This window comes from Vicugna pacos, chromosome 17 (genome assembly GCF_048564905.1).
Source record: "Vicugna pacos chromosome 17, VicPac4, whole genome shotgun sequence".
Lineage (NCBI taxonomy): Eukaryota > Metazoa > Chordata > Mammalia > Artiodactyla > Camelidae > Vicugna > Vicugna pacos.
Genome location: NC_133003.1, coordinates 34,877,672 through 34,903,988, shown reverse-complemented (window position 1 = coordinate 34,903,988; position 26,317 = coordinate 34,877,672). Strand labels below are relative to the sequence as shown.

General features: G+C 39.1%; 1 protein-coding gene and 1 long non-coding RNA gene across 8 annotated transcripts in view; one reads left to right on the top strand and one right to left on the bottom strand.

Annotated features, from left to right (window-relative positions):
- The window catches only part of SLC25A26 (solute carrier family 25 member 26), a 115,759-nt gene that overhangs the window by 74,412 nt on the left and 15,030 nt on the right, over window positions 1–26,317 (bottom strand). For 5 of the 7 annotated variants that reach the window (XM_072941648.1, XM_015236843.3, XM_072941646.1 and 2 more), the window contains 2 exons: window positions 7,008–7,112; window positions 5,820–5,867 (listed from right to left, as the gene is read on the bottom strand). The exons of 1 other annotated variant lie outside the window; for it this stretch is intronic. In XM_072941648.1, coding sequence (XP_072797749.1) covers window positions 5,820–5,867; window positions 7,008–7,112 — 153 coding nt within the window. The remainder of the gene's footprint in view (window positions 1–5,819; window positions 5,868–7,007; window positions 7,113–26,317) is intronic. One more of the 7 variants, XM_072941647.1, reaches the window with a different exon arrangement.
- Window positions 1,677–3,944, top strand: LOC140686791 (uncharacterized). The gene is made up of 2 exons (XR_012060714.1): window positions 1,677–2,781; window positions 3,454–3,944. It is a non-coding gene; the product is annotated as an uncharacterized lncRNA (long non-coding RNA).

The window sequence follows — 26,317 nt, the reverse complement described above, 5'->3', positions numbered from 1 at the left end:
ATGCAATTAGGTGACTCATTTTATAAACCGCTTGTGATTAAAGGCAGTAATTCATTTTCATTTGTTTAATATTCCCATTAATAAGAATGTCTCATTACGCATTTACGGAAAGCTTGAACAATAAAACAATGGACAGAAGCCAAGAGCAAACGGATTTTTTTCTTTTCCCATGAAGTTAACATTATGGAATTTTAACAGATGTTCTATTTGGTCATAGTTAATAAAATGAATTATGTAGGATTAAAACAAGGTTCAATGTGTTTGCATTGGATTTTAACTGAAAAGCAATTTCACATTAAAAGTTTGGAAAGATTTATCATCACTTTTTACCGCTTACTGTGAATTACTAAGATGTGGGGAAAAAAGTGAATTACTTTTTGAAAGAAACTAAGGCTTATCAAAACTAGTTTTCCAAGGTTTAACAAGATTGAGATCTTAGAAAAGGGTATGCTCTTTGGTATTTCATCACCTATAATACAGTCTAACAAAAGGCTGAGCCACCACCCCGCAAACGTCCAAGTCGCCTTAGAGACCCCTCACCATTCGGAGATGGTCACAGTGTCCACAGCACCTGAACAAAAAATAATCAAACTTTAAGGGATGAAAAACACAAGTATTTACTGAGTGCTGACTTTGTGGAAGGTGTTAAACCAGAGCCTGCACCTCTTACAAAGTGGTAAAAATCTAATCCCTGTCTTCAAGGGGAATATATATGCTGTCTCGAAAGACAAAGCATAATTACATGTAGCCAGGCAAAATGTAAAGACAAACCAAAAAAGCAAGGAAGAGATAAAGCCAAGAAAACCATTTTATACACACACACATACAGACAGACATGCGACACTGATAAAGGAGGAAAATTCTCATCGTTTTCTGACTATAATGAAAGCCTTAAAAGCACAGACTTAGGAACAGTAAATAAGTAATAGAAGTTCTAGCTATAGTTGCTTGAAAACAATTTTCAACAGAAAACATTCAAGTGTTGCAATCTTAATCAGAAAGCCTTCTTCTAAGTGGGTAATCTTATTCGGAGAAAAAAAATTCCAGTAAATTACCAATCTGACCCAAAAAGGAATAATCATAATAATTTTCCAACCAGTTTACATTAATAATTTTGATCAAGTCAACCATCAACTAAGGTAACTGTACATTATTATAACCAACATGTTGTTTTTCCTACAGAAGTAGCCAGTGAACAGAAAATCAGATGCAGGTTGCAATTTGTTAACTGAACAAACAATACCATTCCACAAGACATTTGGATAAAACAGTCTCCAACTGTTAGCTGAGAAGCTTTTCAAATCCTAATAGTTAGCTGGCCGCCAGTCCAAACACAACTATTGTTATTCATCCTCCTGAAGTGGCATTCACACGCTCCACAAGGTTGCATCCCTTGACCTGAGAGCCTGGAAGCAGGCTTCTTCACCTCTGAGTCTCCCAGCAGACCACACAGCTGTAACACCTCCTTCCAGATACCACAAGAACCATCTATGCGAAGTTTCCAGTGCAGAGGGGCAAACATGAGCTCAGAGACGTTAAGTAACTTTTAAGTAACTTGCCAAGAGCAGGCAGCTGGTAAGTGGCAGTGGCATTCCACACTGGGATGTCACTTCCTGTCAGAAGCCCCTTCTGTTACCAAGAATACCACCCGTTACAGTTACCATATTTTGGACACACACGTGCGACAGGGTCTGTGGAAAACTCTTCACACTGGATCTCTTCGTTCAGTTCTCACAATAACTTCAATACAATTCAAGTCATCAGTTCTCAGTAAAGGAATAAAATTGTTCCCAGATATATGTTCATGTGCCCAGGCTCACTTAAAATAACAACTACAGTGAGATCATTTATCACCTCTGAGATTGCAGTGGATGAGGCACAGGAAAACAAGGATCCCCCACATTGTGGGCAAAAGGCTCGACTGGTACTTCTGTGATGGACAATGTGTTGATGTGCATCAAAATTATAAACTCCTCGACACCCTAAACCAGGAAATTCTACTTTTCAGCATGTAATCTATGAACATCCTCAACCATGTCCGAAACAACACAGGAACAGTATTACTATAGCGCATCTGTCATGCCCACCAATGAGAGAACTGTGGTACAATGATTCGTTTGCACAATGGAGTCCTATACAATCATAAAAAAGCAAGCATGCTCCTTATACAGTGATATGAAATGATCTCTAAAATATTTTGGTTAAAGAGACAAGATGCAGAATACCTAGGATAGGGAAGCTCTGGAAAAACACTCAAGAGACTCCTATAACACAAAGACTTTTGGGGAATAGGCACTGAGTGGGTAGACGACAGAGCTGGGAGACTTTGAAGGACGACCCTTAAGGCTTGATTCCTACATGTTCATGTTCCCAGAGACTAGATATGGGGAAACACTGAAACAGACAATAAAGGAAACTAAGTTTGGAAAGCTGCCACATCTACCTGCGAGTGAACTTTGCAACCAGAGTGGGGAATTTTGCACCTAAAGGGACAGACTGAAAGCTTCAATGAACCTATCAACAGGATGAATGGCTTATTTTGGCCTGCCTGCGTGCTTGATTTTGAGTGCATGTATAACAGAATTTGCTGAGAGACTTGCTTTACTGAAGGCCTGGGAGCAAAAGTGGGGTGAGAGGGGGAGATTGCCACCACCTATTTCAAACCTCCGCAGTGGCTATTCTCATCCACCAAAAAGAAGCCAGGAGACCCTCACTACCAAAATGGCAACATCCTGCGACTGAGGCCTCTCCAACCAGCACCTGACTGTCAGATTCATGCAGGTGAGAGTTAGAAACCAGTCATCTGTCCTCCAAACTCCAGTGGACATAAGTCGGGCTTTTCCCATGGGATCGACTCCAGTGCCCTGGCAAATATCCAGCTGGGTTGAGAGGGTCAACCTTTCCTCCCGGCAAATGCCCCACTCAGTTGAGTGCTTTCCTGAAGCGCCCTCAGCAGGCCTGAGGTAAAGGGGAATCACACCTGACTCTTCCCTGGGCGTGAAATCCCCAGTTCTGCTTCCATAAGCAAGGTACACACAACACGTGTTCTCTCACAGCCCTGGGCCTTTTCTTGTGTTGTTACATGTGCCTGTCTCCTTGGCTAGTTCTAATCACCACTCCTTCAAGTATTAAGCCCAGACTAATTTTTTTTAACGCAGTGAAGTCCGAGTACCGCTGCAGCACTGCTTCCTCGGAGCCCCAGCTGCATCTCGCACACGCGAATCACTGCAGGCCTAGCACACCGCACTGCGGAGTGCCTACTCCCCTCCTGGGTTGCCCCCCAGAACGTTGAGTCCTTCAGGGCAGAAATGTTCTGTGTGGTGCCGAACACACAGCAGGCACTCTTAAAACAACAGTGGAGTAGAATTTGTGGATAAAATGCACTTGATGGGCTTAACTTTTTTGGGGGGGAGGGGGGGACAACTCGTCTTTCTCTGCTTTCTTTTGCTTTAGAAAGTCCTGATTCACATCCCAACATCATGAGGCTGCTCTCCATAGAACTTTTGGGACAACCAACTCTCTGAAATCAGGCTGGCTATGAAAGCAGCTGGGATTCTGCTCCCCATTTCCATCTTACTGAAATAACAGCACTGGACCACAACGTTTGGCCACATCTCATTTGGTCTAGATCATGAGGCAAATGAACACTGAAAGCGTAAGGTAAATAGTGTAACCTGTTGACCTTGCTTAGACTCCATCTCAAATTCACAGTAACTAAAGTAATTTAGGAGAACACAGGGATAAGCACGCAATCTCCACAAACATCAAATACAGAGAAAAAATGAGACAGCATTCACAAAATCTAAAGAACACACATAATCTATTTTATAATGCATGGATTCAAACTTCAATCTCATTCTAATGGACCACTGCTAGGGAGATAAAGCTATTTTAAAGGAAAAATTGTACACAGAATAAATGTGTAAGTTTCCTGGTGAATCTCACTAAGGCTTCAATGTATTTTCTTATTGAAACAATCAAACAAGCTCTTGGCAAAAAGATTAGATACTGGTGTCAGAACGATGTAAGAAGCAAAACTATTTATAATGCAAAAATTTTGTTTAAAGCAGATACATCACTTTTTATTTTACTCATTTTGAAAAGAAGCTATGTTTTATTCAGCAATAATCCTTCTCTCACTCTATCAGAGAATCTGTACAAAAGCAATATTTCAACCAAAATCAGTTCTGAAGGATCTTTTATGAAAATGCATAATGCAGAAGACCCCAATTAAATTTCCAACAAAGCACTGTCATTTTGAGTAAACAAAGTCATCTCAGTAGGGTCACACTTTCTGCAAGAATTGCAGCCCAGAAATTAATTACTAGTGTGACATATGTCAAAACAGATTTTCAAAAGAACAGAATGCAGTTGTAAGCATGTGTTTTATCTATTTGTTTGTATGCACAACCAGTATTCCCTGGCATGTGAATATATTCATTTTATTCAGCATCTCTCAGAAAAATAAAAAGGCTCACCACCACCCCCATCCTGCACCCAGGTGAAATCGGAGTAAATAACACATGTTTAGTGAGTCAGAAAACAAGAACAGAATGAAGATACAGTGCGGGTGATATTTTTGAAACGCAGAAGTCATCTTCACACAAATAACTAATTTTGAAACATTCAGTCTGCCTTCAAAAAAAGGTTTTCAAAGATATACATCAACTACACCACACCACACTAAAGGTTATTACTTTGTGGAAATCAAAGCTTCAAAATAACACGTAACCGTGCTGGTGGTTCATAAGGAAGACTGTAATCTAGTAAAAACAAGCAAACAAAAAGACTTCCTGGGAATAAAATTAGGATTCTAAAGAATCTCAACATTCCGCTAATTATCACAATCATTATTTAAATTAAAAACATTTTTAGAAATGAAAACATTTTGGCACCTACGGGAACTCCAGACAAAACAAAGATTAAGAGCAGAGGAATGCAGACTCTCTACTGTATTTTAACAGAAAATCACATCCTAATCCTTTTCACAGTGTATATACCTACATCAAATCATCACACTGTACACTTCAAATAGATCACAATTTTATCTGTCAATTATATCTCAAAAAACTAAAAAAACAAAAAACCTAGCATTTAAACTCATAAAAAAAATCTTACGTCCTAAATCAAGATTTCTCTCGTATTTCAAGTATCTAAAAATCAACTTTTGAACTTCAAAATAGCCTCTTCCACGTGAGGCAAAAATTAAAACATGCTTCCTGCGGTAATAATCACTTTGCTTTTTCAACCAAAAAAAGAAGACACTGATCACATACTGAATCCTAGAGTTTCAGGGTTGGAAGGCCCAGAGAGGTGGACAGCTTGCTCTGGGGCACACGTACTGCATGTCACAGGAGGGCCAGCACTCCAGGCCAGACTCAACTTCCCAGGGCATCATACTTTGTTATTAGGAAGACAAGAGCTAATGGCTTGTTTCATATAAAAACAGACTATTGAGACACTTGTCCGCTAGAGTGCTTCTTTCATTACCAATTCTTCATGAATTCCATGTATACGGTAATTAACTCAATATTTACCCTTAGTAGTTACTTCTTAATATTTCAGCTATCACAGACACGTAGCCACCCCCGGTGACAATGAAGCTATAGGATGGAACGCTCTGACCCCTGGGACTGCTCTTTGGCCAGACCCAAGCTACCCATTCATTAGATGTCAGAGCCGGGATAAGATGAAACAGTGTTTTACAAAGCGATCATAATTTCCCTCTGTAATTCTTTTAAACCAGTTTCTCCAAATACATTTCCTGAATGAAGCATATCATTCTTTTACACGTAAGTACTGGAAAGTAAGTTCCTTACCTCTCTTAAAACAGTGCTTTTGTAGCCTCTGTACAGTCCCTGTATGCCCTGAAACACACCAAAGGCCAAGAGCTCAGAAAGTTAGAACAGTAAAGACTTCTGAATGACATTCTGCATAAAGCAGATTCACCTTTTCTAAAGTTTCAGTTCTAAAACATTCATAATTGCCACAGTTCTGTAACAGGTCAAAGGTTCTGAACTGGCCTAAGGCATACAAAGCTCAAGCCAGCTCCCGTGAAAATGGGACCATCTCTCATAATAAAGCTAACTAATATTAGTTAAGCTTTATTTGCTTTCAACATTTCTTCTCTTGAAAAGAATACTTGAGCAGCTTTAGATAGACGTATTTCTAAAAGCAAACGCACAGAAAATGCTAATTATCCTTTCATATAAAAACAGATTCCACGGTTGTAATCACAAGGCATCACAAATTCACGAATAACCTCACAGTAGTGATCAGTACCTCTGAACAAGCCCGATCTATTTAATCAAACACACATGATTCAACAGGGACTTTTACTGGATTGATCTCATTCATAAGATTAAATATTTAATGTTCTCCTCACCTAGGTGACGGAAGGATCATTAAGAGTAACTTTTGTAAAACTTAGGCTCACTGAAATTTCCATGTGATTGATTTCCATTTTTTAAAAAAAAGGCTTCAGTATGAACTATAAAGAAAAACAGGTAAGTGGTCCCTAGTCACATGGCCAGCAAGAATGACTTCTGACTCACAGCTTAACATTAACCAGTACAAGAGAAATTACATTTTTATATAAGCATTACGACACTGGTCACAACTCAGTCCACTACCACAGGTCTCTTCCATGGCTCCTCAAGTTCTGTACCGCTATTTTAGTATAGGATCTTTATTCACTTTATATATTCACTATTTATTCCATATCTGACTCTAAAAGAACTGTAGGACGATTGCAACGTAGGACACATATTTAGTAGTGGCACTCACATGTGTTTTTAGAAAAAAGGAAAAATAAAAAATCAAACTAAAAATTTGAAAAAATGGGAAGGCAAAGATAATCTTAGCATAAAAAGTTGCTGTAACTGAACACTAAATTTAGCTCTAAGGTATCTTCTAAGGATTCTGGAATGAGGGCCGTGGTGTTCACATTAGCTGTCATAAAACCATTCTCAATAAATAAAAAAGAGAGCTTAAAAACGTATTCTCACCTCTTGATATAAGATGTTAGAGAAAATGTGAAATGTTCCTGAAGAAGCAGATACCTGTGCCCTCTGCTTAACTACTTCAGAAGGGACTCGAATCAGGCAGGCAACCTGCAACACATCAATTTAATTATATCTTAGAAAAAGAAGTAACTCCTATGAAAATGAACATTTTTTTCTAAGCAAAAATTATAGTTTAAAGAAAAGCATAATGTATAGGCTCAATGCAAGACATCAAAAGGTTTTTTTTAACCTACAACACTTAGGGCATTACTGAACATGCACTGTGTTATCAGCCCAGAACTTTGCCTCCCTTGTCTCGTGAGGATCCTCCTGCCTCAGTGCCCCAGGCACATTGGTCCACAAGCCCCATGACAGGAAGAAGCACATTTACTCATTCTGAGCTCCTAGCACCTAGGACAGCATCTGGCTGCTCACATGACAGCCATTTCAAACAGTATGATCAAGGAGTGAAACAAAAGGGTCTTTGTTTGCTTTACTGGAGAAACACACAAACACGCAGAGGCAAAACTGAAAATCACTGGGCATATATCCAGAAGGAACCATACTCCAAAATGACACCTGCACCCCAGTGTTCATAGCAGCACTATTTACAATAGCCAAGACATGGAAACAGCCTAAATGTCCATCAATAGATGATTGGATAAAGAGGATGTGGTATATTTATACAATGGAATACTACTCAGCCATAAAAACCGACAATGTAATGCCATTTGCGGCAACATGGATGTTCCTGGAGAATATCATTCTAAGTGAAGTAAGTGCCAAAAAGAGAAAGAAAAATACCATATGAGATTGCTCATATGTGGAATCTAAAAAAACAAACAAAACATACATACAAAACAGAAACAGACTCATAGACACAGAATACAAACTTGTGGTTGCCAAGGGGGCGGGGAGTAGGAAAGGATAGACTGGTATTTCAAAATGTAGAATAGATAAACAAGATTATACTGTGTAGCACAGGAAAATATATACAAGATCCTATGGTAGCTCACAGAGAAAAAAAATGTGACAATATATATATGTTCATGTATAACTGAAAAATTGTGCTCTACACTGGAATTTGACACAACATTGTAAAATTATTATAAATCAATAAAAAATGTTTTAAAAAAAACCATAAAATCAGCTGCTCACCCTGAACCTTCCATTCCACTCCATCCCCAGCCTCAACCAGCTCCCAACCCCCACACCCCCAAACTCCCCATCACCCAACAGCTAAAGAGTAACTCTCGGACCCTGTTGCAGCATCTGAGTTGACATAGGTCCTGACTGGTCCATACTCACATCTGACCAGTCAACAGATAACTTTAACAACTCCCTTGGTGATGGGTCAGTCATTTATCACCTTCAACTCACATTGCCAAGACTCTGCCTTCAGCAACCTACTTACCTTCAGCAACAGTAACAATAAAGATGGTAACAATAAAGAACTGGTTAAACTAGAAGGGACTCTGCCCACTGAAGGACAACAGGCGGGAGAAACATACAAATAGCTTCCTCAATACATGGCTGCAGGGAACAGGGAGGGAGACATAAAACTGATACTTTAAACTGTTTTAAGGGAAGTCCTATATTTACACCTCCCCATGCTAAGCAGCCTGCCACAGATACAATCTTTTTCTTCAACTTGCAATTCACACACCTGACTCGAGTGTTCAGTGTTTTGCAAATGATTGAGGTCAACTTTAAAACTTTAAAAAATACACGTATTTCATACATAAATATGCTCATTTGAGGCACAGTAAAAAATGTGAACAATCTCTCTTCAATGACACATGCAGCTAAATGGAAAGAACAAGATATTTAACAAAACCATCCCATCCAACAGGGTCCACGAACTCAAAGACATTTGTCTTTTTTAATCTGTATTCTCCTAACTCCTAATTTGAGATCACTGCTCAATTTGTATATTATGTAAGGATCTGTCTCTCCAACATTAAGAAGCTCTAGGTACAAATCAGCAAATTATTTATGTAGAAGATCAAAGAGTAAATATTTCAGACTTTGCCAGCCACATGGTCTCTGTTGTAACAGTTCAAGCACACTATGGGAACACAAAAGCAGTCACAGATGACAGGTAAATGAATGGTGTGACCATGTTCCAGTAAAAGTTTATTTATGAAAACAGGCGATGGTTTGCCAACCCGTGCTCTAGGCATAAACACTGGTGAATCCCTCTTTGGTATTAGTCTTGACAAGAGTAGAGCAGGCCCAGAGCAGACACAGGCCTCAGCATCTCAGGATACAAGGGACAGAGAAGGCACGTAATGTGATTCCAGATGTCACAGGGTCACCTACCACGGGTATAGCAAAACAACAAATGTGGATACACTACAACAGGCATGGTTAGGATAGCAAAGGATTTATTACCTCAAGTTATTTTTCTCCCCAAGCTGACAAGACATACAAAATAACAATCTAACTTCTATTTCTTCATGTGAATGCTTTTTGTCTCCAAAGATATCTGCAATTTGGGCCAATATATCTTTCCACCAACAGCCTCCCTTCAAACCTACCCGGTTTAGCTCAGTGAAAACATACTAAGCCAGATACTCCTTTTTTTTTTCCACACTGCAGTGTCTTGAGCAGTAAGATGGTGTCACAACCTCAAAGAATCCACAGCCACATACAACTAGTTTCCATGATACATGGCAAAAAACAGAATAAAGTTAAAAAGAGGCAAAGACAAGTATCACAGCACATGGAGAGGAGGCATACAGAGTCCAACCTCCAGACTCAGGGAAAACTGCCAGAGACTTTGCCTTCACAGAATCTTCCAAATGAGCCAGAATTAGCTAGCAAGAAAAGGACAAAGGGGCGTGATGGACAGTGGAGACAATAAAAAGAAAAGCACACAAACACAAAAACAGAGTGTTCGGGGTAAAGAGCCATCCCATATCAAGACAGCACCCCACAGTTTGTATCCAACCAAGCCACTCCAACTTTAAGGTCAGGAGTAATGGGGAGCAAAACTGGACAGACAAGGAGGCCCTGAAGGCCATGCAAGGAGCCTGGACTTCACTGCTTAGACAGTGGGAGCAAATGAAAAAGTTTAGGCAGAAGAATGATAACTTGTGCTTTAGAGAGATCATTCTGTATGCAGCAGGCAGAATGGGTGAAGGATGGGGAAAAAGAGAAAGGTAAGAAGCAAAGAGGAAAGATAAAAAGAAAAGGCAAGAGACAAACCCTGAGACTGCTACAACAGTTCCACAGAAGATGCCAAGACATCAGTACGGCTCAGAGAAGGTCAAATTTGAGGGAAAAGTCGAGAGTAAAAATAAAGGACCTGACGACTAGGTTAGGAGTGAGTGAGGAAGTGAGGAGAGTAAGATGCTCCTACAATACAGTGGCGCCATTAAGTGAGATCAGGAGTCAGAGGAGGAAGAGCAGGTTTGAAGCAAAGAGGGTAACACAAGCTGGGAAATGCTGAGCAGAAGTCTGTGGGATGTGTAAGGGGCTGCACCTAGCCAATAAATTAACATGCGACTACAAAGCTAGAAACTAACAGGGCTAGAAATACAGATACGGAAGCCATCAGCATACAGGTGATGGCTAAAACTAAAAGAGTAGATGAGATTACCCAGAGAAAGAGCACAAGGGAAGATCAAAAGGCCAAGAATGAAGCCCTGAGGAACACTCATTCTTAAAGAGCAGACAAAAAGAGAAGGGATCAGACACATGAAGGAAGGAAGCATGGCTGTAGTCCACACTGGTCATCTCTGGCTGCCCAGTTTTCAACTCTCATATGTGGCCGGCTTCCCAGTTCAGTTTAATTATGTCACCTTACAAGTATTTTGGTTCAACATTCAGCACAGGATACCTACGAAGTGAGCAGGAATCTACACTCTTTCCTTTCCCCTGGGGCTACCGCTGGCATGTTGGCTTTTCATCCACAGGCTTGTGCTGCCTCAGGAGTAGTGCGGCTCACACATCCTCCAGCACAACCTCGGCACACAACTGGCTCGAGGCTAGAACAGGCCTCCTTTGTTTCAGATGACCCCCAGCGGGTGTGCCCCCAGTCAGCATTATGTGACATGGCCACCCCTTAGTAGGAAGCTGAGAATATGCACATTTAGCAGAGGATCAGGGATGCTGCCACCCAAACCCCATCAAGGGAGAAGGAGGAAAGCAATTTAACAGTAACTGCCAACTTTCCAAAAAAACAATCTTTTTCCCCCACAGGTTAGGCAAGATCAGTTTCAACTAAGACTGCTACTTGATACTTGAGGGGACCAGAAGTCTCAGACAGGGACTTGCAGAGCAGTGGATCAAAGGTCTGAGCCAGCGCACACTTGAGGGTTAGTGGGGTTCACAAGAACGTTTCAGTGGAGGGCTGGACCAGGAGACCCATTACGGTGAACTCATTAGTGATTCAGAGATGGAGATGGGCAAGTACAGACAACTACCACAGTAAGCTGGCGGAGACTCAGCAGAGACGGGCTCATAGCTAACGGCAGTTCTCTGTCTCATGTCTCATTTTATTTAAGATATTAAGTATCTGCACGTAGGATGGGGGAAAATGTAAGAGAAAGGCAGAGGCTGACAATCTAGGAAAGAAATGGGATAACACATGAAGACCCCAGAGGCTATGAGAATGAGAGAGCCAGGAGCGTAGCACATGCCTCCACTACCCTTTGCCTGTGCAGCTCCTCAGCGTGGGGTGCCATCCTGCATCTAAACTGGGCTTTTCATGCAGGGCACCCCAGGAGGGGAGGAGCAGGGGTCTGCGTCAGGGTCTCCAGACCTAGGCTCTGGCCTCGCCTGTGGAAGTGAATTCTCAAGCCTTCCTATTACCTTCCTGGGTCTAGTTTTCCTTATTTGACTTGGACCACAAACCTTTACGGAATCCTTTTAGGGTTTTGTTTTGTTTTGTTTTGTTTTGTTTTGTTTTTTAATTGGAAGTATAGTTAGTTACAATGTGTCGATTTCTGGTGAACAGCATAATGTCCCAGTCATGCATATACATACATATATTCGTTTTCATATTCTTTTTCATTAAAGGTCATTACAAGATATTGAATACAGTTTCCTGTGCTATACAGAAGAAATCTGTTTATCTATTTTTGTATATAGTGGTTAACATATGCAAATCTCAGACTCCCAAATTTATCCCTTCCCACCCCCTTTTCACCAGTAACCGTAAGATTGTTTAATACGTCTGTGAGTGCTCTTAGGTTTTGACTTCTGAAATCCTTTTCTTCAATCATACCTTCTCTTTTTTTTACCTCAGAAGATTCTCTATTCTCCAAATAAACTATTTCTTCATTATTCTTATTTCCCAAAATAGACTGTTTCACTGTAAAGTTTTTACCAACTTATACCATCTAGTTCTTTTGGGCGGGTGAGAGGTAATTAGGTTTATTTATTCATTAATTCATTTATTTAATGGAAGTACATGAGATTGAACCCAAGACCTGTGCATGCTAAGCACATGCTCTACCACTAAGCTATCCCTTCCCCCCAAATTTTTTTCCTTTTTTATCTCTATTGTTTTTTGTTTTTTTTAATGGAGGTACTGGAGATCGAACACAGGACCTTGCACATACTAAGCACGCACTCCAACACTGAGCTATACCTAACCCCTCGCAGTTTTTTCAATATATGACTTTCTCTCCTACTAAACATAAATACTGTGAGGTCAAAAAGAAAACATGCATCAATTTTACTAAGCTGGAATCACCTGGGGTGAGGGCGGAATATTTTCCTCCCACTAGTCTTTTTCCCCCCACTGCTTCATTTAATTTTAATTGAAAAAAGTGTATCTACTACTTTTTGTATTATTTTACGTAGCAAGTAAGTAAAACTACCAAGAGGAAGGGAAATGCCAAAAATTAAACATTTCCACAGAAATACCTCACCAATACTTCAGATTTTTTAAAATGTATCTTTTTCTTTGAACTGAATAGACTATCTGTATAGTTACATAAAGACTAGAATAGAGTGAGATTACAGGTGATGCTTCTCCTTTTCTGCCTACCTACATCTTCTAAATTCTCTACAATGAACATGTATTATTAAGTTCTTTTAACGTAATTTCAAAGGGCAAAAACATTTGTTATGGACTAAAGATTTTAACTGAGGGAGAAAATGAAAGGGCTAATTTGAAATAGGCTTTTAGATGCAATCCTACGTACTAGCCTTGACAGAAACAACATTTAGTTTTAATTTAGTGACAGTCACACACACACACACACACACACACACACACACACACACCCAGATTAAATGCCTTACAGCTATAGCCTAAAATTGGGTATAAGTTATGTGACTTTTATTAAGAGTGCTAACTTTTAAATTCACACTTATAAACCAGGATAGAAAACAGAGTTCACTGAAACTTACGTGAACCTAACCAGGCAGCTCCCAGCATCCAAAACTCATTAAAGAAATGAAAACAAATAAATAAGAAAAGAGGAAAGAAAAGAAAAGGGTACCCTAACTCCTTGTATTTTTCAATTCAAGAGGTCAAGAGTGAAATATGACCCCAATATGTCAAGAAAATAAGAACTGTCCACTTTTGTGGCTTGGCATAAATATTTACGGAACTTGATGCTTCATAACCCTCCATGTTCTTACATTATGTTTTTATTTCTTAAAAATGCAGCAGCAGAGGAGAAATTCTGAAAAGGTTCTCAGATGAAGAACAGTCTAACAGAAGAGGTACAAAGCACCCAGCACGGCTCCCTGACTTCCACGGTGCAGCAACTTTGGCCTCAGAGAGAGGCCACAAAGTAATGCCACTATTTCCTTCAGCAACTCCGCTGCCTTCTGTTTGGTTTTCTATTAACTCTGATCTTTTAGATTTGAATCTGAGCACCAGAGTACTTCACTGCACAGGAACAAAAACATGTTAGAGCATCGCAGTACTATGAAAGGAAATAAAGGTAGTGTCATCTGTGGGTCTCGTGGCAAATCCGTTCTTCAGAGCATCCTTTCCTCGGCCACCTGGGGTTCAATATGAATCCATGACAGAGGGGGTGGTGGCATTTTCATTAAATCCCAAAATGTCTTATGACAAATAAGGTTTTTCGTAAAGAAAATACACGTCCCCATCTTTTATCAAAAGTAAAATGCAATGCTGGCCTCGGTGGAATTTAACGTACCAAAAATTTGATGAACTTTAAATTAAAAATGATTACAATAATAAAGCTGCCACCAAGACTTTTTCTTCCTTGACATAAATAAAAACTTTTTTGATATGCTTTTTATTTGTTTTTGAAATGGAGAGTGGGATGTCTCCTTTTCATATTTATTAAAACACCAAGATGCAAAACTGTAAGTCTCTAAGACTAAGGGTATGAAAGGAAAAAAAATTACAGTGAACTCTGGCCTCACATTAGGTAAAATGAGTGAAGGTAGAGAGAGGGGAGCAGGAGAGAGACTCTGTTAACATCTCTGGCTCCTCCATTGCCACAGGCAAGCTCCATACCTGCAACATCACTTCCATCCTCTCACTCTTGACATGCTCTTCAAAGTCACTGGGCATCGCCCACAGTATCTTGTAGTAACACTGTCTTCTATCCAACTATTGCAACACAGATCACAAAAAATACCTGAATAAGAAACTTAATCAACAATCTATAAATATTCCTCTCTTATTAGAAGCTAATTATGTCAGCACTAAATATATAAGTCAACCTGAGATGGAAGTTTCCAAAGGTCAGGGAGCTACCTAGCTTAGGAAGCAGGGGTAAAACCCAAATCTTTTGATTATTGTCTCCAGAATTATTTTTCATCAAAGGTTTATCATATTCACACATAGCAAATGAACTTAAAGTTTTCAGGTTTAATCATCAGCTAATTCTTCATGTTTAAACTGGCAACTCCATAACTACTTCAACAGAAACTTACATAAGTTGAATAGAGCCAATCAAAGTTTAATCACATTCAAAGAAAAAGCTGCTCTGGACTTTGCAGAGTAAACTCCACGTGTCAAATAGTAAGAGGGAGAAAGGTGGGGAGGGGAGAATAAGAATTCATGGCACCCTAAAGATTTTTAAAATGCACGGTGATACTGACTTGTATTTTATTCCGCATTCTTTGTGTAATCCCCAAAATTCTTTCTAGAAAGCAGGTTTCCAAATTAAGAATACCTAACATATCTTTCCTCCTACACCACCATTTGAAAACGAACCACATACAAGAGAATAGTTCATCTGTTTGTCAATTCTGCCATCTTCTGGTGGCAAGTGGAATCACAGCTGTTGATAAAAGAATGCACTCAACAATTGATAAATTCTAACGTACTTTCCTCAGGGTTTATATTTAATCCACTGATACTGGGGCATAAGTTCACCACACCTTTCTTCCTTATAAGACTCTTTCCATGTATACAAGTAGCCAATAGGCATAGAAAGAAAATGTTTTATTTTTTGCAGGTTATTAGCCTTCTCTTCCCTGACAAAGCTAACATCCTTGATAATCCAGGCTCTAGACACAAAGTTAATAGTCTTCTTAACAAAAACAATTATACATCTTGGGCCCTGTGTTTAAAAGTTGCTCACAGAATTTTACACAACCCAAGAGGTAAGCCTCACAGGACTTTTTCACTTTTATAACTCTCCGTAACAGAATGGAGCCATGACTTCAAATTTGTGGATAAAAGCCTCATGGATGGATTTATAAATTTCTAACTATAAAATCTGAAAATGGAGATCGTTAATGCTAACTGTTTGTTTCCTATTGCTGCTATAACAGATTACCACACAATAAGTCGTTTAAAACAACACAAATTTATTCTCTTACATTTATGGAGAAGTCCAAAATGGGTCTTACTGAACTGAAATCAAGGGGTGAGCCAGGCAGTATTCCTTCTGGGGGCTCTAAGGGAGCATCCACTTCTTGTTTCTAGAACCCACCTGCATTAGTGGTTTGTGGTCCCTTCCTGCAGAACGTCTTAAAACCTCACACTCCTGCTTCCCTCCTGCTAGGATCCTTGTGATCACACTCGGTCCACCCAGGTAATACCAAAGAATCTGCCACCTCAAAATCCTTAACTTAATTATACCTGCAAAGTCCCTTTTGCCCTGTTAGGTGACAAATCTGCACATTCCGGGGATTAGGACATCTTGGAGGAGCCGTTATTTTGCCGACCATCATAACCAAAGGCAAATTTTAGAACCATGCCTTGTCTTACTTTCAGAAACCCAGAGTGATCAGAGTTCCTCACTAACCAAGTAACACACTTCCCATCTCCAGTTCTGCATCACTTCTGCCATCTTTAAAAGAATACATGAAAAGTAGCAGATGAAAATCTAATCTTCGTCTAACTATTCATTCTGCAATGGTGTTTTATTGGCCACAGCAGCTGGGAAAACTTCAGTCACTAAACTCCTCTGAATTTCAATTTCTTCACCTTCTGAACTGATAGCCTTCCCAAAATTATCCAATTCTGAAAACGTCCTCAGTACAGCATTGTGTGTGATATGGGACGAGAACCAGTACTCACTGAACACATTATGTATCAGATGCCAGGCTGGGCACTTTATAAGTGTTGTATCACTTAACCTGTACAGGACCTGTAAGTGGGGAAGCATTAACCTGATTTTTCAAGATAAGGAAAATAGCAGCTCAATGAGCTTGAGTAAACAGCCTACAGACACAGAAAAATACATGGACAAGTCACAACTCCAAGTCTGACCTGGGTAACCAGACAGCCCATGATCCATGTCCCGCCTCCTTACAGACGTTCTTAAAACAGGCTCTAAATACTGAACAAACGTATCCAACTTCTTTATATACTCAAGGATGGGGGTCAAAATTTCTTATTTCACGTTTCTTAGCACCAGTCACGGTGCAAGATACAGAAGAGGCACTCAGGTATCTAAAAGCAGACAATTACAAGTCAAGGCACACTTGTGATAGTGACATTTAATTTATTATGCCACCAGGAACCCTACTCTTGAGGAGATAATATGCTAAAAAAATAAGGGTTTGTCACTGGCAAGGTGCAGACTCGCAGAGACAGAAGCAGCTAATCTGATCTTCAGTAGTTTGGTCCTTGGAGAGAAGAATTTGGTTTTTCTGCGGACCACACAGGGGCAGTACTAACCAAGTAACACTCTTGTGGCTTCAAACGGCTTCTTCAACTCCATCATCCTATATGAAAACCGGACTCATTGTTTCCATAAAGCTGAACTTGATTTATGGTCCAGAAACTAACGCTGCTCTTAAATGAAAAGCCAACACAGCAGTCCCCTTCCTACATAAGATCATCAACTGCACCAGGGTCGTGAGTCACCATACCTGAACCAACGCTGCAAACATCGTTTGACAGGCAAGGCCCATCCAACAGCAGACAGTCTGGAACGTGCTGGGGGAGGGAGCCACCGGGAAGACGGAGGGACAGGGGTAACCTGCTCCGTGGCAAGCATCTCCGTGAAGTCTCCCAGCACATCCACGCTGGTCCTTCAGATGAGTAACTACCGGCAGGGCCAACACGGCAGAGGGTCATGCCAGGCCCTGCCCTCTCCCTCCCCTTCTGCCATCAGCTCTGCCCGGAGGGCCGGGGCAGCTGGAAAGCTGGGGTGTGCTGCCTGCGCTCAGCTCCAGGGGACTTGGCGCGCTCAAGCATATGCACAACACAGAGACATGACCAACTGACAGGCACCAGTGACGGCACAGGCGCTGAAGGAACGCGGCGGGAAGGGCTTATACAGGAAGAACCCTCAGCTTCAGGCTGCTTCTGGGGACCTCAGTTTCTCCCTCCACATCCCCCCACCCTGCCTTCACGGAGGCTCCGATCATCTCTCTCCTTGGGACTTCCAGAATGGACTCCTCTCCTCCATTCACATCATGCCCACCTCCACATGGCTGCCAGGGGACAATCTCAAAAACCCACCAGTGGTGCTCTCCTGCTCAGCCCTACAGAGGATAACGGCCAAAAACTCCCTACCACGGCAGGCAGGGCCCTCCGCAATGACCCCGTCAGCACATGCGCTCCACGTGGAACTTGAAAGTGTCCAACAAGGGCTCTGTGTAAGTTCACTAGCCCTCCTGACAACCACCCACCCAACAAATTCCACTCCAAAACTCAGCTCAAGGATGAGCTACTCCATGAGGCCTTCCCTGAATCAACATGCCTCCACCCACTCTCACCCACGTCCCTCCAGGCTCTCACTGTACCTTGTACTTACTTTCCTTAAAATATCTGTAACCCTTTGGTGTACTTACACACTTACATGTCCATCTGCACGTCTACACTGCAAGCCTCTAAAGGCAGTACCTCGTTGTTTTATCCTCAATGCCAGGAACACATTAAGGATTTCTTAAGATCTAAATCCACACCACCAGGTAAGGACAACAGAAGGGATGGAGGACATGAAGAAGAGCAGAACAAAAGCAACTGACGTAAAAGGAATCAAAGAGGTCCAAGTGGGGAAATGATATAAAAGGAAAGCGTTTAATGACAGCAGTAGAAAGCAGGTCATTTTTTATATTCTGGAGGTAACTTTTTGTCTTTACAATTTAGCGTTCCTAAGAATGAATTACAATGTCTGTCTATCTTATGTACTTAGTGTCCTGAAGTGGAAAAAAGGTTCCCGGGCACAATGGAAAATGAACAGACAGGAGGCAAAAGGCCCCCAGTCACAGGCATGTGCTCAAATACACCAAAGAGCACAGTGCTCGTGTGAGTGTGTCTGGGTATCTGACAGTTCAGTTTCAGCTAACTGTACAGCAAGCTTCCTTCCGACTTAAAAGTGACACTTCAGTGACACGATCCTATTTTCCACTCAACTTCTCTTTCATGACTCGATTATACAACTGCAAGAGAGTCTAACTACAATCACAATCGTAAATGAGAGGTAATGTCTCTTAACTTTCAGGGATTTCAAAACCTATCACCATCATTTCAAAAGATAAAACACATTTCAAAAGTTGCCAACCTTTCTTCTATTATCTTACTCAGTGGTTCTTCTTAGAAAAGACCAGTAAAGATCATGAAAAACACTATGCATACATTTTAAAACACAATGTTAACAGCATAATAAAAGAGTTTAAATCCCCACTGGGGGAAACATAATGATAAGTAACACGTGCACTGCTGTGTAGCTGGTAACACTCCTGTCAACAATGCATCGAACCCTCCAAGCAGCCAATTCAGTGAGGAAGCGAAATGGATGGATGTGTGCAGCCCATACTGACACTCAGCGAGCCCCCACAGGACACTGACACTTAGCGAGCCCCCGAAGCACACTGACACTCAGCGAGCCCCCGAAGGACACGCTGACTCTCAGAGAGCCTCCGAAGGACATACTGACACTCAATGAACCCCTGAAGGACACACTGGCACTCAGCGAGCCCCCGAAGGACACAATGACATTCAGCGAGCCCCCGCAGGACCACAGTACAACACAGGTCCACTGACTTTGTGAGCTGATGGAAGAGCTGATCATAGCCTAAGTTGCCTTCACTTTCAAGGCTCTTCAACAGCATTGGCCTTGGAGAAAACGGTCAGAGCTAAGTGCAACGCTCACTCTAACTTCAAAATTCAAATTTACACTTCTGAGTATGCTGCCACCCTCAAAATGAACCAGTTTATTAAACCAGGATTTTTCGTAGGCCTTAAAGTGTATGATTCTGACGAAGACAAAAGGAATCACACTTTTGACTGGTATGTTCAGCACCTACTAAAATATTCTTATGCATGTGACTGCCAAGTCAATTCAGTCAAAATGTTTACTACTGGGGTGTGAATTCAAGTTTTTGATAAACCTGTATCAGTGGTGCCTAAGTATCATTGAACACCAGAACCAGCTAAGAATCTTGTTTAAAATGCAGAGCCCTCAATGCCATCTCCAAAAATCTTCATTTGTAACCTGCTGCCCAGGCAATTGATTCTAAAGTAGGTGCTCCTTAGGCCGCGCTATTATGTGGTGAAGTGCTGTCAGAAAAGCATTTACAAAACATGGTATCATTTAGTTCCTAGCTTCGTCAAATCCAAGTTAGAATGAGACCAAAAAGAAAAACCCAGCAGCATCTATGTGTTTAAGGACATACACACCCATGAGCACATTAAATTCACAGAGGCTGATTTTAGCTAGGAAGAAATTCAGTGTTCTTTTATTTCTGAAAACAATGTTAACTAAGGCCAAAAGTAGGGTAAGACCCAGAAAAGCTTTAAAGAAAACCAAACAAAACTCACTTACCACTACAATGCTACAGCGTCTGTTGTATTAAAGTAAACCTACTCCGACCCTTCTGATCTAATTACAGATTCTACTTCTCACAGGGCTGTTTCTGTGGCTGATGAAAACTGAGCTGTAAAATAATTGAGGAAGGGACTTCGAGATTCGGTACAGCAAACTTCCTCATAAAAACGGCACAAACGGGACTCTTCTTACTGTTGTTACATATTAAACCTTATTTGACCGATTTTTACTGTATTGCAAACTACAAACATAAGGTAGAAGGTTGTGATTACAGTTTTATTGATTTGTCATTAACTTTTAATCAAGCTGCTGCTACAGGGAATGGTTATTATGGCAATGTTCTTCTGTTTCTAAGTTTCACGCACACACACTTATCATCCCTACAAAAAAGTAACTGTGAACAGATTCAATACCAACCAAATGTATTACTTTTGTAAGGAATCTGTTTGCAACATAACTATCTTATGTCAGCACAAATGTGTTTCAGAACAATGACTACACTAAACTATACCCTGACTTTCTCTAGGTCTCTATATATCTTTCTGATCATTGACAAGTTTTACATGTTTTTAGTTTTCTGTTCCTTTTTATTTTACTTGTTTCTCCTAAATTCACCTGTTTCTCTTACTTATAGTCAATACACTTAGATAAATCTGAAACCAAAAGTTTATGTTCTGTGAAACTGAAGCAAGTTACTAAAACAGGAAGGCAGTACACACACAGCTGAAGCATTTACTAAGGAGACTGATATTGAATGGTTTCAGGACGTTTTTTAATAAAGTCCTAAGATTACTGGAGAACCAGAACCAGCATTTTCACAAACATCATTAAGCTTAGCAAACTTTTGAGCATACTAAACTGTAATTGAATTTAAAATCAGAAGTCAACATCAAGAGATGTTTTCACCAATAAAGTCCTCAATCTATGCACCTGCTGCTGATCAATTCTCCTCTTAAGGTTCTCCAGGCATCAGAGAAACTATAAAAAGGCATCTGACATTAGGGCCTTACCACATACGGGTTGTGGAAACCCTATTGAGACACAATAAAGGTAAGAAGGTCCTAGAATGATTTATTTCCACTCTTATAGATACCTATTTCCTAAACATACTTCCTAACTCTAAAGTCCACCTACCTCACCTCCTATGCCCAACAATTCAAAGGACATTACATTTAAAAGGTTCCGAGTTTAAAAAACAATCATTTACAGATATTATTGTATTAGAATATATAACATATTTCATACAAATAGAATGATGTATCACTAACATGAGTGATCTAACAGCTATCCTTTGCTCTATTTAATTATATTACTTTATATATTCTTTGTAAGTCTAAGAGACAGAAGTTTCATAAATTGAAAAAAGTCTATCCTCCAACATGGCAAACTAGCTTTCAGGTAAGATGGGCCTGTGTGAAGTGAAGAAAGTGAAGTTTTTTGCTGCTGGCTCTGAGCAACATACTAGAAAATGTAAACCAAGTGCTGAATTTATGAGAATATATTTAACATAAAGCAACAGGCAATTCTAAAACAGCAGGAAAAGCAGTCATAAAGACAGAATTTTTATAACCTGAGAGACACTGAAATTCTCACACACAGTATGTTATTCTCTAGTGTATATCCCGGAAAATAACTGCATGTAATGAGGTTCTAATGTCAGAACATAATCACAAAAACACAACCTAAACCAAGGACAGTAGGTTAAAATATTTTTTTTTTAACAAAAATCACTTTTAAATCACAGACTACACTAATTTTCAGGCAGCATTCAAGCACTGCAGTCCTTACTTTGCATACGGGTGAGGAAAATGAAAATCCCCAGAAACTGTATGCAAATGTCCCTATGTTCACTCTACTAGAGAGAGAACCAAGTTTTCATTAAATTCCTAAAGGGGTCTCTAGCTCATAAAAGGAACTACTACTTTATATTCTTTGCTACTCAAGAATTAATATACTGTTAGTTCCATTACATTTATAAGTTCAGTAAATTATGAAAGCAATTTTTTTTTAAATCCAGTATTAGCTTAGGTTCTGCAAAATCATTTTTAAACAATGTCAAAAGGAAGTTTTATAGAAAACACTTTGGTGAATTTAGTGTCTCTCTAGCTAATTTCTTTCAACATTTTCTTCAAGGAACCATCCAAACGATTTCCTAGATCAAGAAATTCACTGCATAGTAATGAGACAGTATGAAATTACATACATCTCAGAAATAAATACATACATACATACAAGCCAAAGTGGACCAGAGGTCATCTTTTTTCCCATATCAAACATCATAATCTCAACAATTCATACTATCACATAAACAAATACCTTGCTTTTCTTTAGAACTGAGATTTCCTCCATAATTCCTTTTCTCCTGGATTGTCCAGATACATTATTATTGGATACGTTTTCATCAACCAAAAAGATACATTAATATGATTTCTTCTTCAAAATAATTTATAAAGAAATTATCTTAACACCTCCCAACTCATTTTATGAGGCCAGTTTTACCTTGATACCAAAACCAATAAAAGACACAAGAAAAGATAACTAAAGATCAGTATTTCTTATGAAAAAAGAAGCAAAAGTCTTCAAAAAATAGTTAAGAAATCTCATACTATATCAACAGTTTTATATACCATAATCTAGTGAGATTTAACATTCTGCTTTACAAATGCAACAGTAGTTTAACATTTAAAAATTAATGTAACACATGGTATCAATAAAACAAAGAACAAAAATCACATGACGATCCCAACCCTTCACGGTAGAAAAAGAAAAATTTCACTAAAGAAACTAGGAATCGATGTCAACTCTTTCCCTTGAAAAAGGGAATCTCTGAGAAATTTAACTGAAACACTAAATACTTTCTCCCTAAGATCAGAAACCAGATAAGGATGTCCACTCTCACCATACTACTTAACACTGTCCTAGAGCTTCTAACTAGGGCAATTTGGCAAGAAAACGAAATAAAAGACATTCAGATTGTACACAAAGAAGGAAAACTATCTCTATTTGCAGATGATATGATCTTGTATCATTTCCAAGTAGACAGAAAATCCTAAAGAATTCACTAAACTTTAGAACTAATTAATAACTTCAGCAAAGTTGGAGGATACAAGATCAATATACAAAAATCAATTTATTTCTATATAGTAGCAATGAACTAACTAAAAATGAAATTAAGAAAATAGCTCCATTTACAATAGCTTCAAAAATAATATATTACTTAGGCATAAATTTAACAAAAGAACTGTAAAATGTATACTCTGAAACTATAAACCATTACTGAAAAAAATTAAAGACCTAAGTAAAAGACAGTCTATGTTTATGGATTAGAAAACTTAATACTGTTATAGTGATAATGCTCACCAAATTAATTTGCAGGTTCAGCACAAATCCCTAGGAAAATCTCAGCTGCCTTTTTTGCAGAAACTGACAACCTGATTCTAAAATCCACATGAAAATGCAAAAGATTCAGAGTAGGCAAAACAATCCTGATAGAGAAGAACAAAATTGAAAGACTCACACTTCTGATTTCAAAACTTACTAAAAAGCTGTGGTAATCAAGGCTGTGTGGTACTAGCATAAGGGTAGACATATAGATCAAAAGAATAGAACAGAGTCCACAAACTTTACATTTATGGTCAATTAGTATTTGACAAGGGTGCCAAGGCCATTCAATAGGTAAAGAATAGTCTTAAAACAAATGGTGCTAGGTCAACTCGACATACACCTGCAAAAAGAACGAAGTTTGACCACACCCTCACATCAGATAGAGAAATGAACGCAAAATGCCTCAAAGATCTAAATGTAAGAGTTAAAAACTATATAACTCTCGGAATAAAACATAGGTACAAATATCTGCATGATCTCAGATTACACAATGGTTTCTTAGATATGATATCAAAGCACAATGTAAAACTAGCTGGACATTATCAAATTAAAAAACTTATGCTTCAAAGAACACCATTAAGAAAGTGAAAAAATAGAATGGGGAAAAAACTGCAAATCGAGAATACATAAAGAACTCTTAAAACTTAACAAAAATACAACTTACAACAAAAAATACAACCTAATTAAAAAATAGCAAAGGAGATGCATAGACATTTCTCCAAAGAAGATATACAAATAACCAGAGAGATGAAGATACTCAAAATCATTAGTTATCAGGGAAATGCAAGTCTAAATCACAAGATGCCAATGAACATTTATTTGTTGGCTCTAATTAAAAGGACAGGTAATACCAAGTGGTGGCAGAAGAGACTGGAACCCTTACACATTCTTGATGGGAATATACAATAGTGTGGCATTCGGATAGGAGGTTATAGCTCAGTGGTAGAGCACGTGCTTGGCATGTATGAAGTCCTGGGTTCAATCCCCAGCACCTCCATTGAGGAAAAAATAAAATAAATAAAATGCTGTGGCCACTTACGGAAAACGGCCTGGCCAGTTCCTCTAAGGGTTAAACATAAAGTTACCATACAACTAATGATTTCCACTCCTAGGTATATATCCAAGAAAACTGAAAACCGAGGTAGCTAATGAGTGAATAAATAGAATGTGGTATACCCATACCGCATGGATTATTATTTGGCAATCAGAAGGAATGAAATTCTGATACATGCTACAACAGGATGAAATCTTGAAAATATTATGCTAAGTGAAAAAAGCCAGTCACAAAAGACCACAGATTGTAGGACTGCATTTATATGAAATGACCAGAGCAGGCCAGTCTGTAGAGACAAAGAGTGGATTAGCGGTTGCCTATGGAGAAGGTTAGGGACAAAGGGGAGTGACTGCTGACGGGTAAGGTGTCTTTGTGGAGTGGTGATGATGCTCTAAAATTGTGGTGACGGCTGCACAACTCTGTGAACATAGTTAAAAAAAAAAAAAACAGTGAACTGCACATTTTAAATGGGTAAATTATATGGTAGGTGAATTACATCTCAAAAAAGCTACATTTTTTTCTTTAACAGTCTTCTTAATGTTTACTTTTATTTTGCTGTCAGGATCTCTCTCCTTTCATTACCCCCATTCACTGTATTCTCAAGTGAAGAATATTCGATTATGAAACAGTTTGTAGATTCTCATCCAAATTTTCCAAAGGAAAATAGTGAACAGAAAACAAAACCACAATATATCATCGTTTTTTATATAAATCTTACAAAGTCTGATATTTTTCAAATTTACTAATGTAAATATATACAATTTTTACAAATGATAAACATATATATGTGTGTATATATATATATATGTCACTTGATAAAATGATAAAAAGCTTATAAACTGAGACCCTTCTCTTCACTTTGCTAATTCTTGTTAACGTACCCTGCCCATAACAAGGTTCTAGGGCTATTAAGATACATTAGATAGATACACAGATACAAAGATACACACATACATACATACAAAACAACGTGATTTGAAAATAATAGTAAAGAACAATTTCTGGATGAATACACAAAAATAACTTTAACAGAGGTTGTCCTCTAGTACTGAGCAGGAGGGGCTGGAGAAAGTTAAGTGGGTGAGAGGAAAGGGAAAGCTCTCTTATTGTCATACTCTTCCGTGTTAAGTTTAGAAAAAATATATATCCCTGTATTATTTTTTACTTACAAATATTCTATCACCTACATTACGATTTCTTTTTTCACTCACCAATTATTTACAAGACAGAGTTAGATAATTTTTTAAACACATGGAAGGGATGGACTGCCTATGTTTCTGTCACTGGTTTCCAATTTTACTTCATTATAATCAGACGCCAAATGATCTGTATGACACTGTCTCCACGTGATTTGTTGAAAGTCGCTTTGCAGACTACTGGGTCATATACTTTTATTAACGTTCCAAGTATGTGTGAAAAAAAATGAATCATCTTTAACAGTTAGGCAGAGAACTCCATACACAGCCATTAGACCACTCTTGCCCCTGTGTTGTTCAGATTTTTCAAGGTCTTAAGTTATGCCTGCCTGGCCCCAAGACTTTTACAGACAGATGTGAATATTTCCAATGGAAATAACAGTTGTATTCATTTCTCATTATAATTCTGGTAGTTTGGGGCTTGATATTTTGAGACTATTATTTAGTCCAGGTTCACTGTATCTCCAAGGAGAATTGTTCCTCATATCGTTATACAATGGTCTC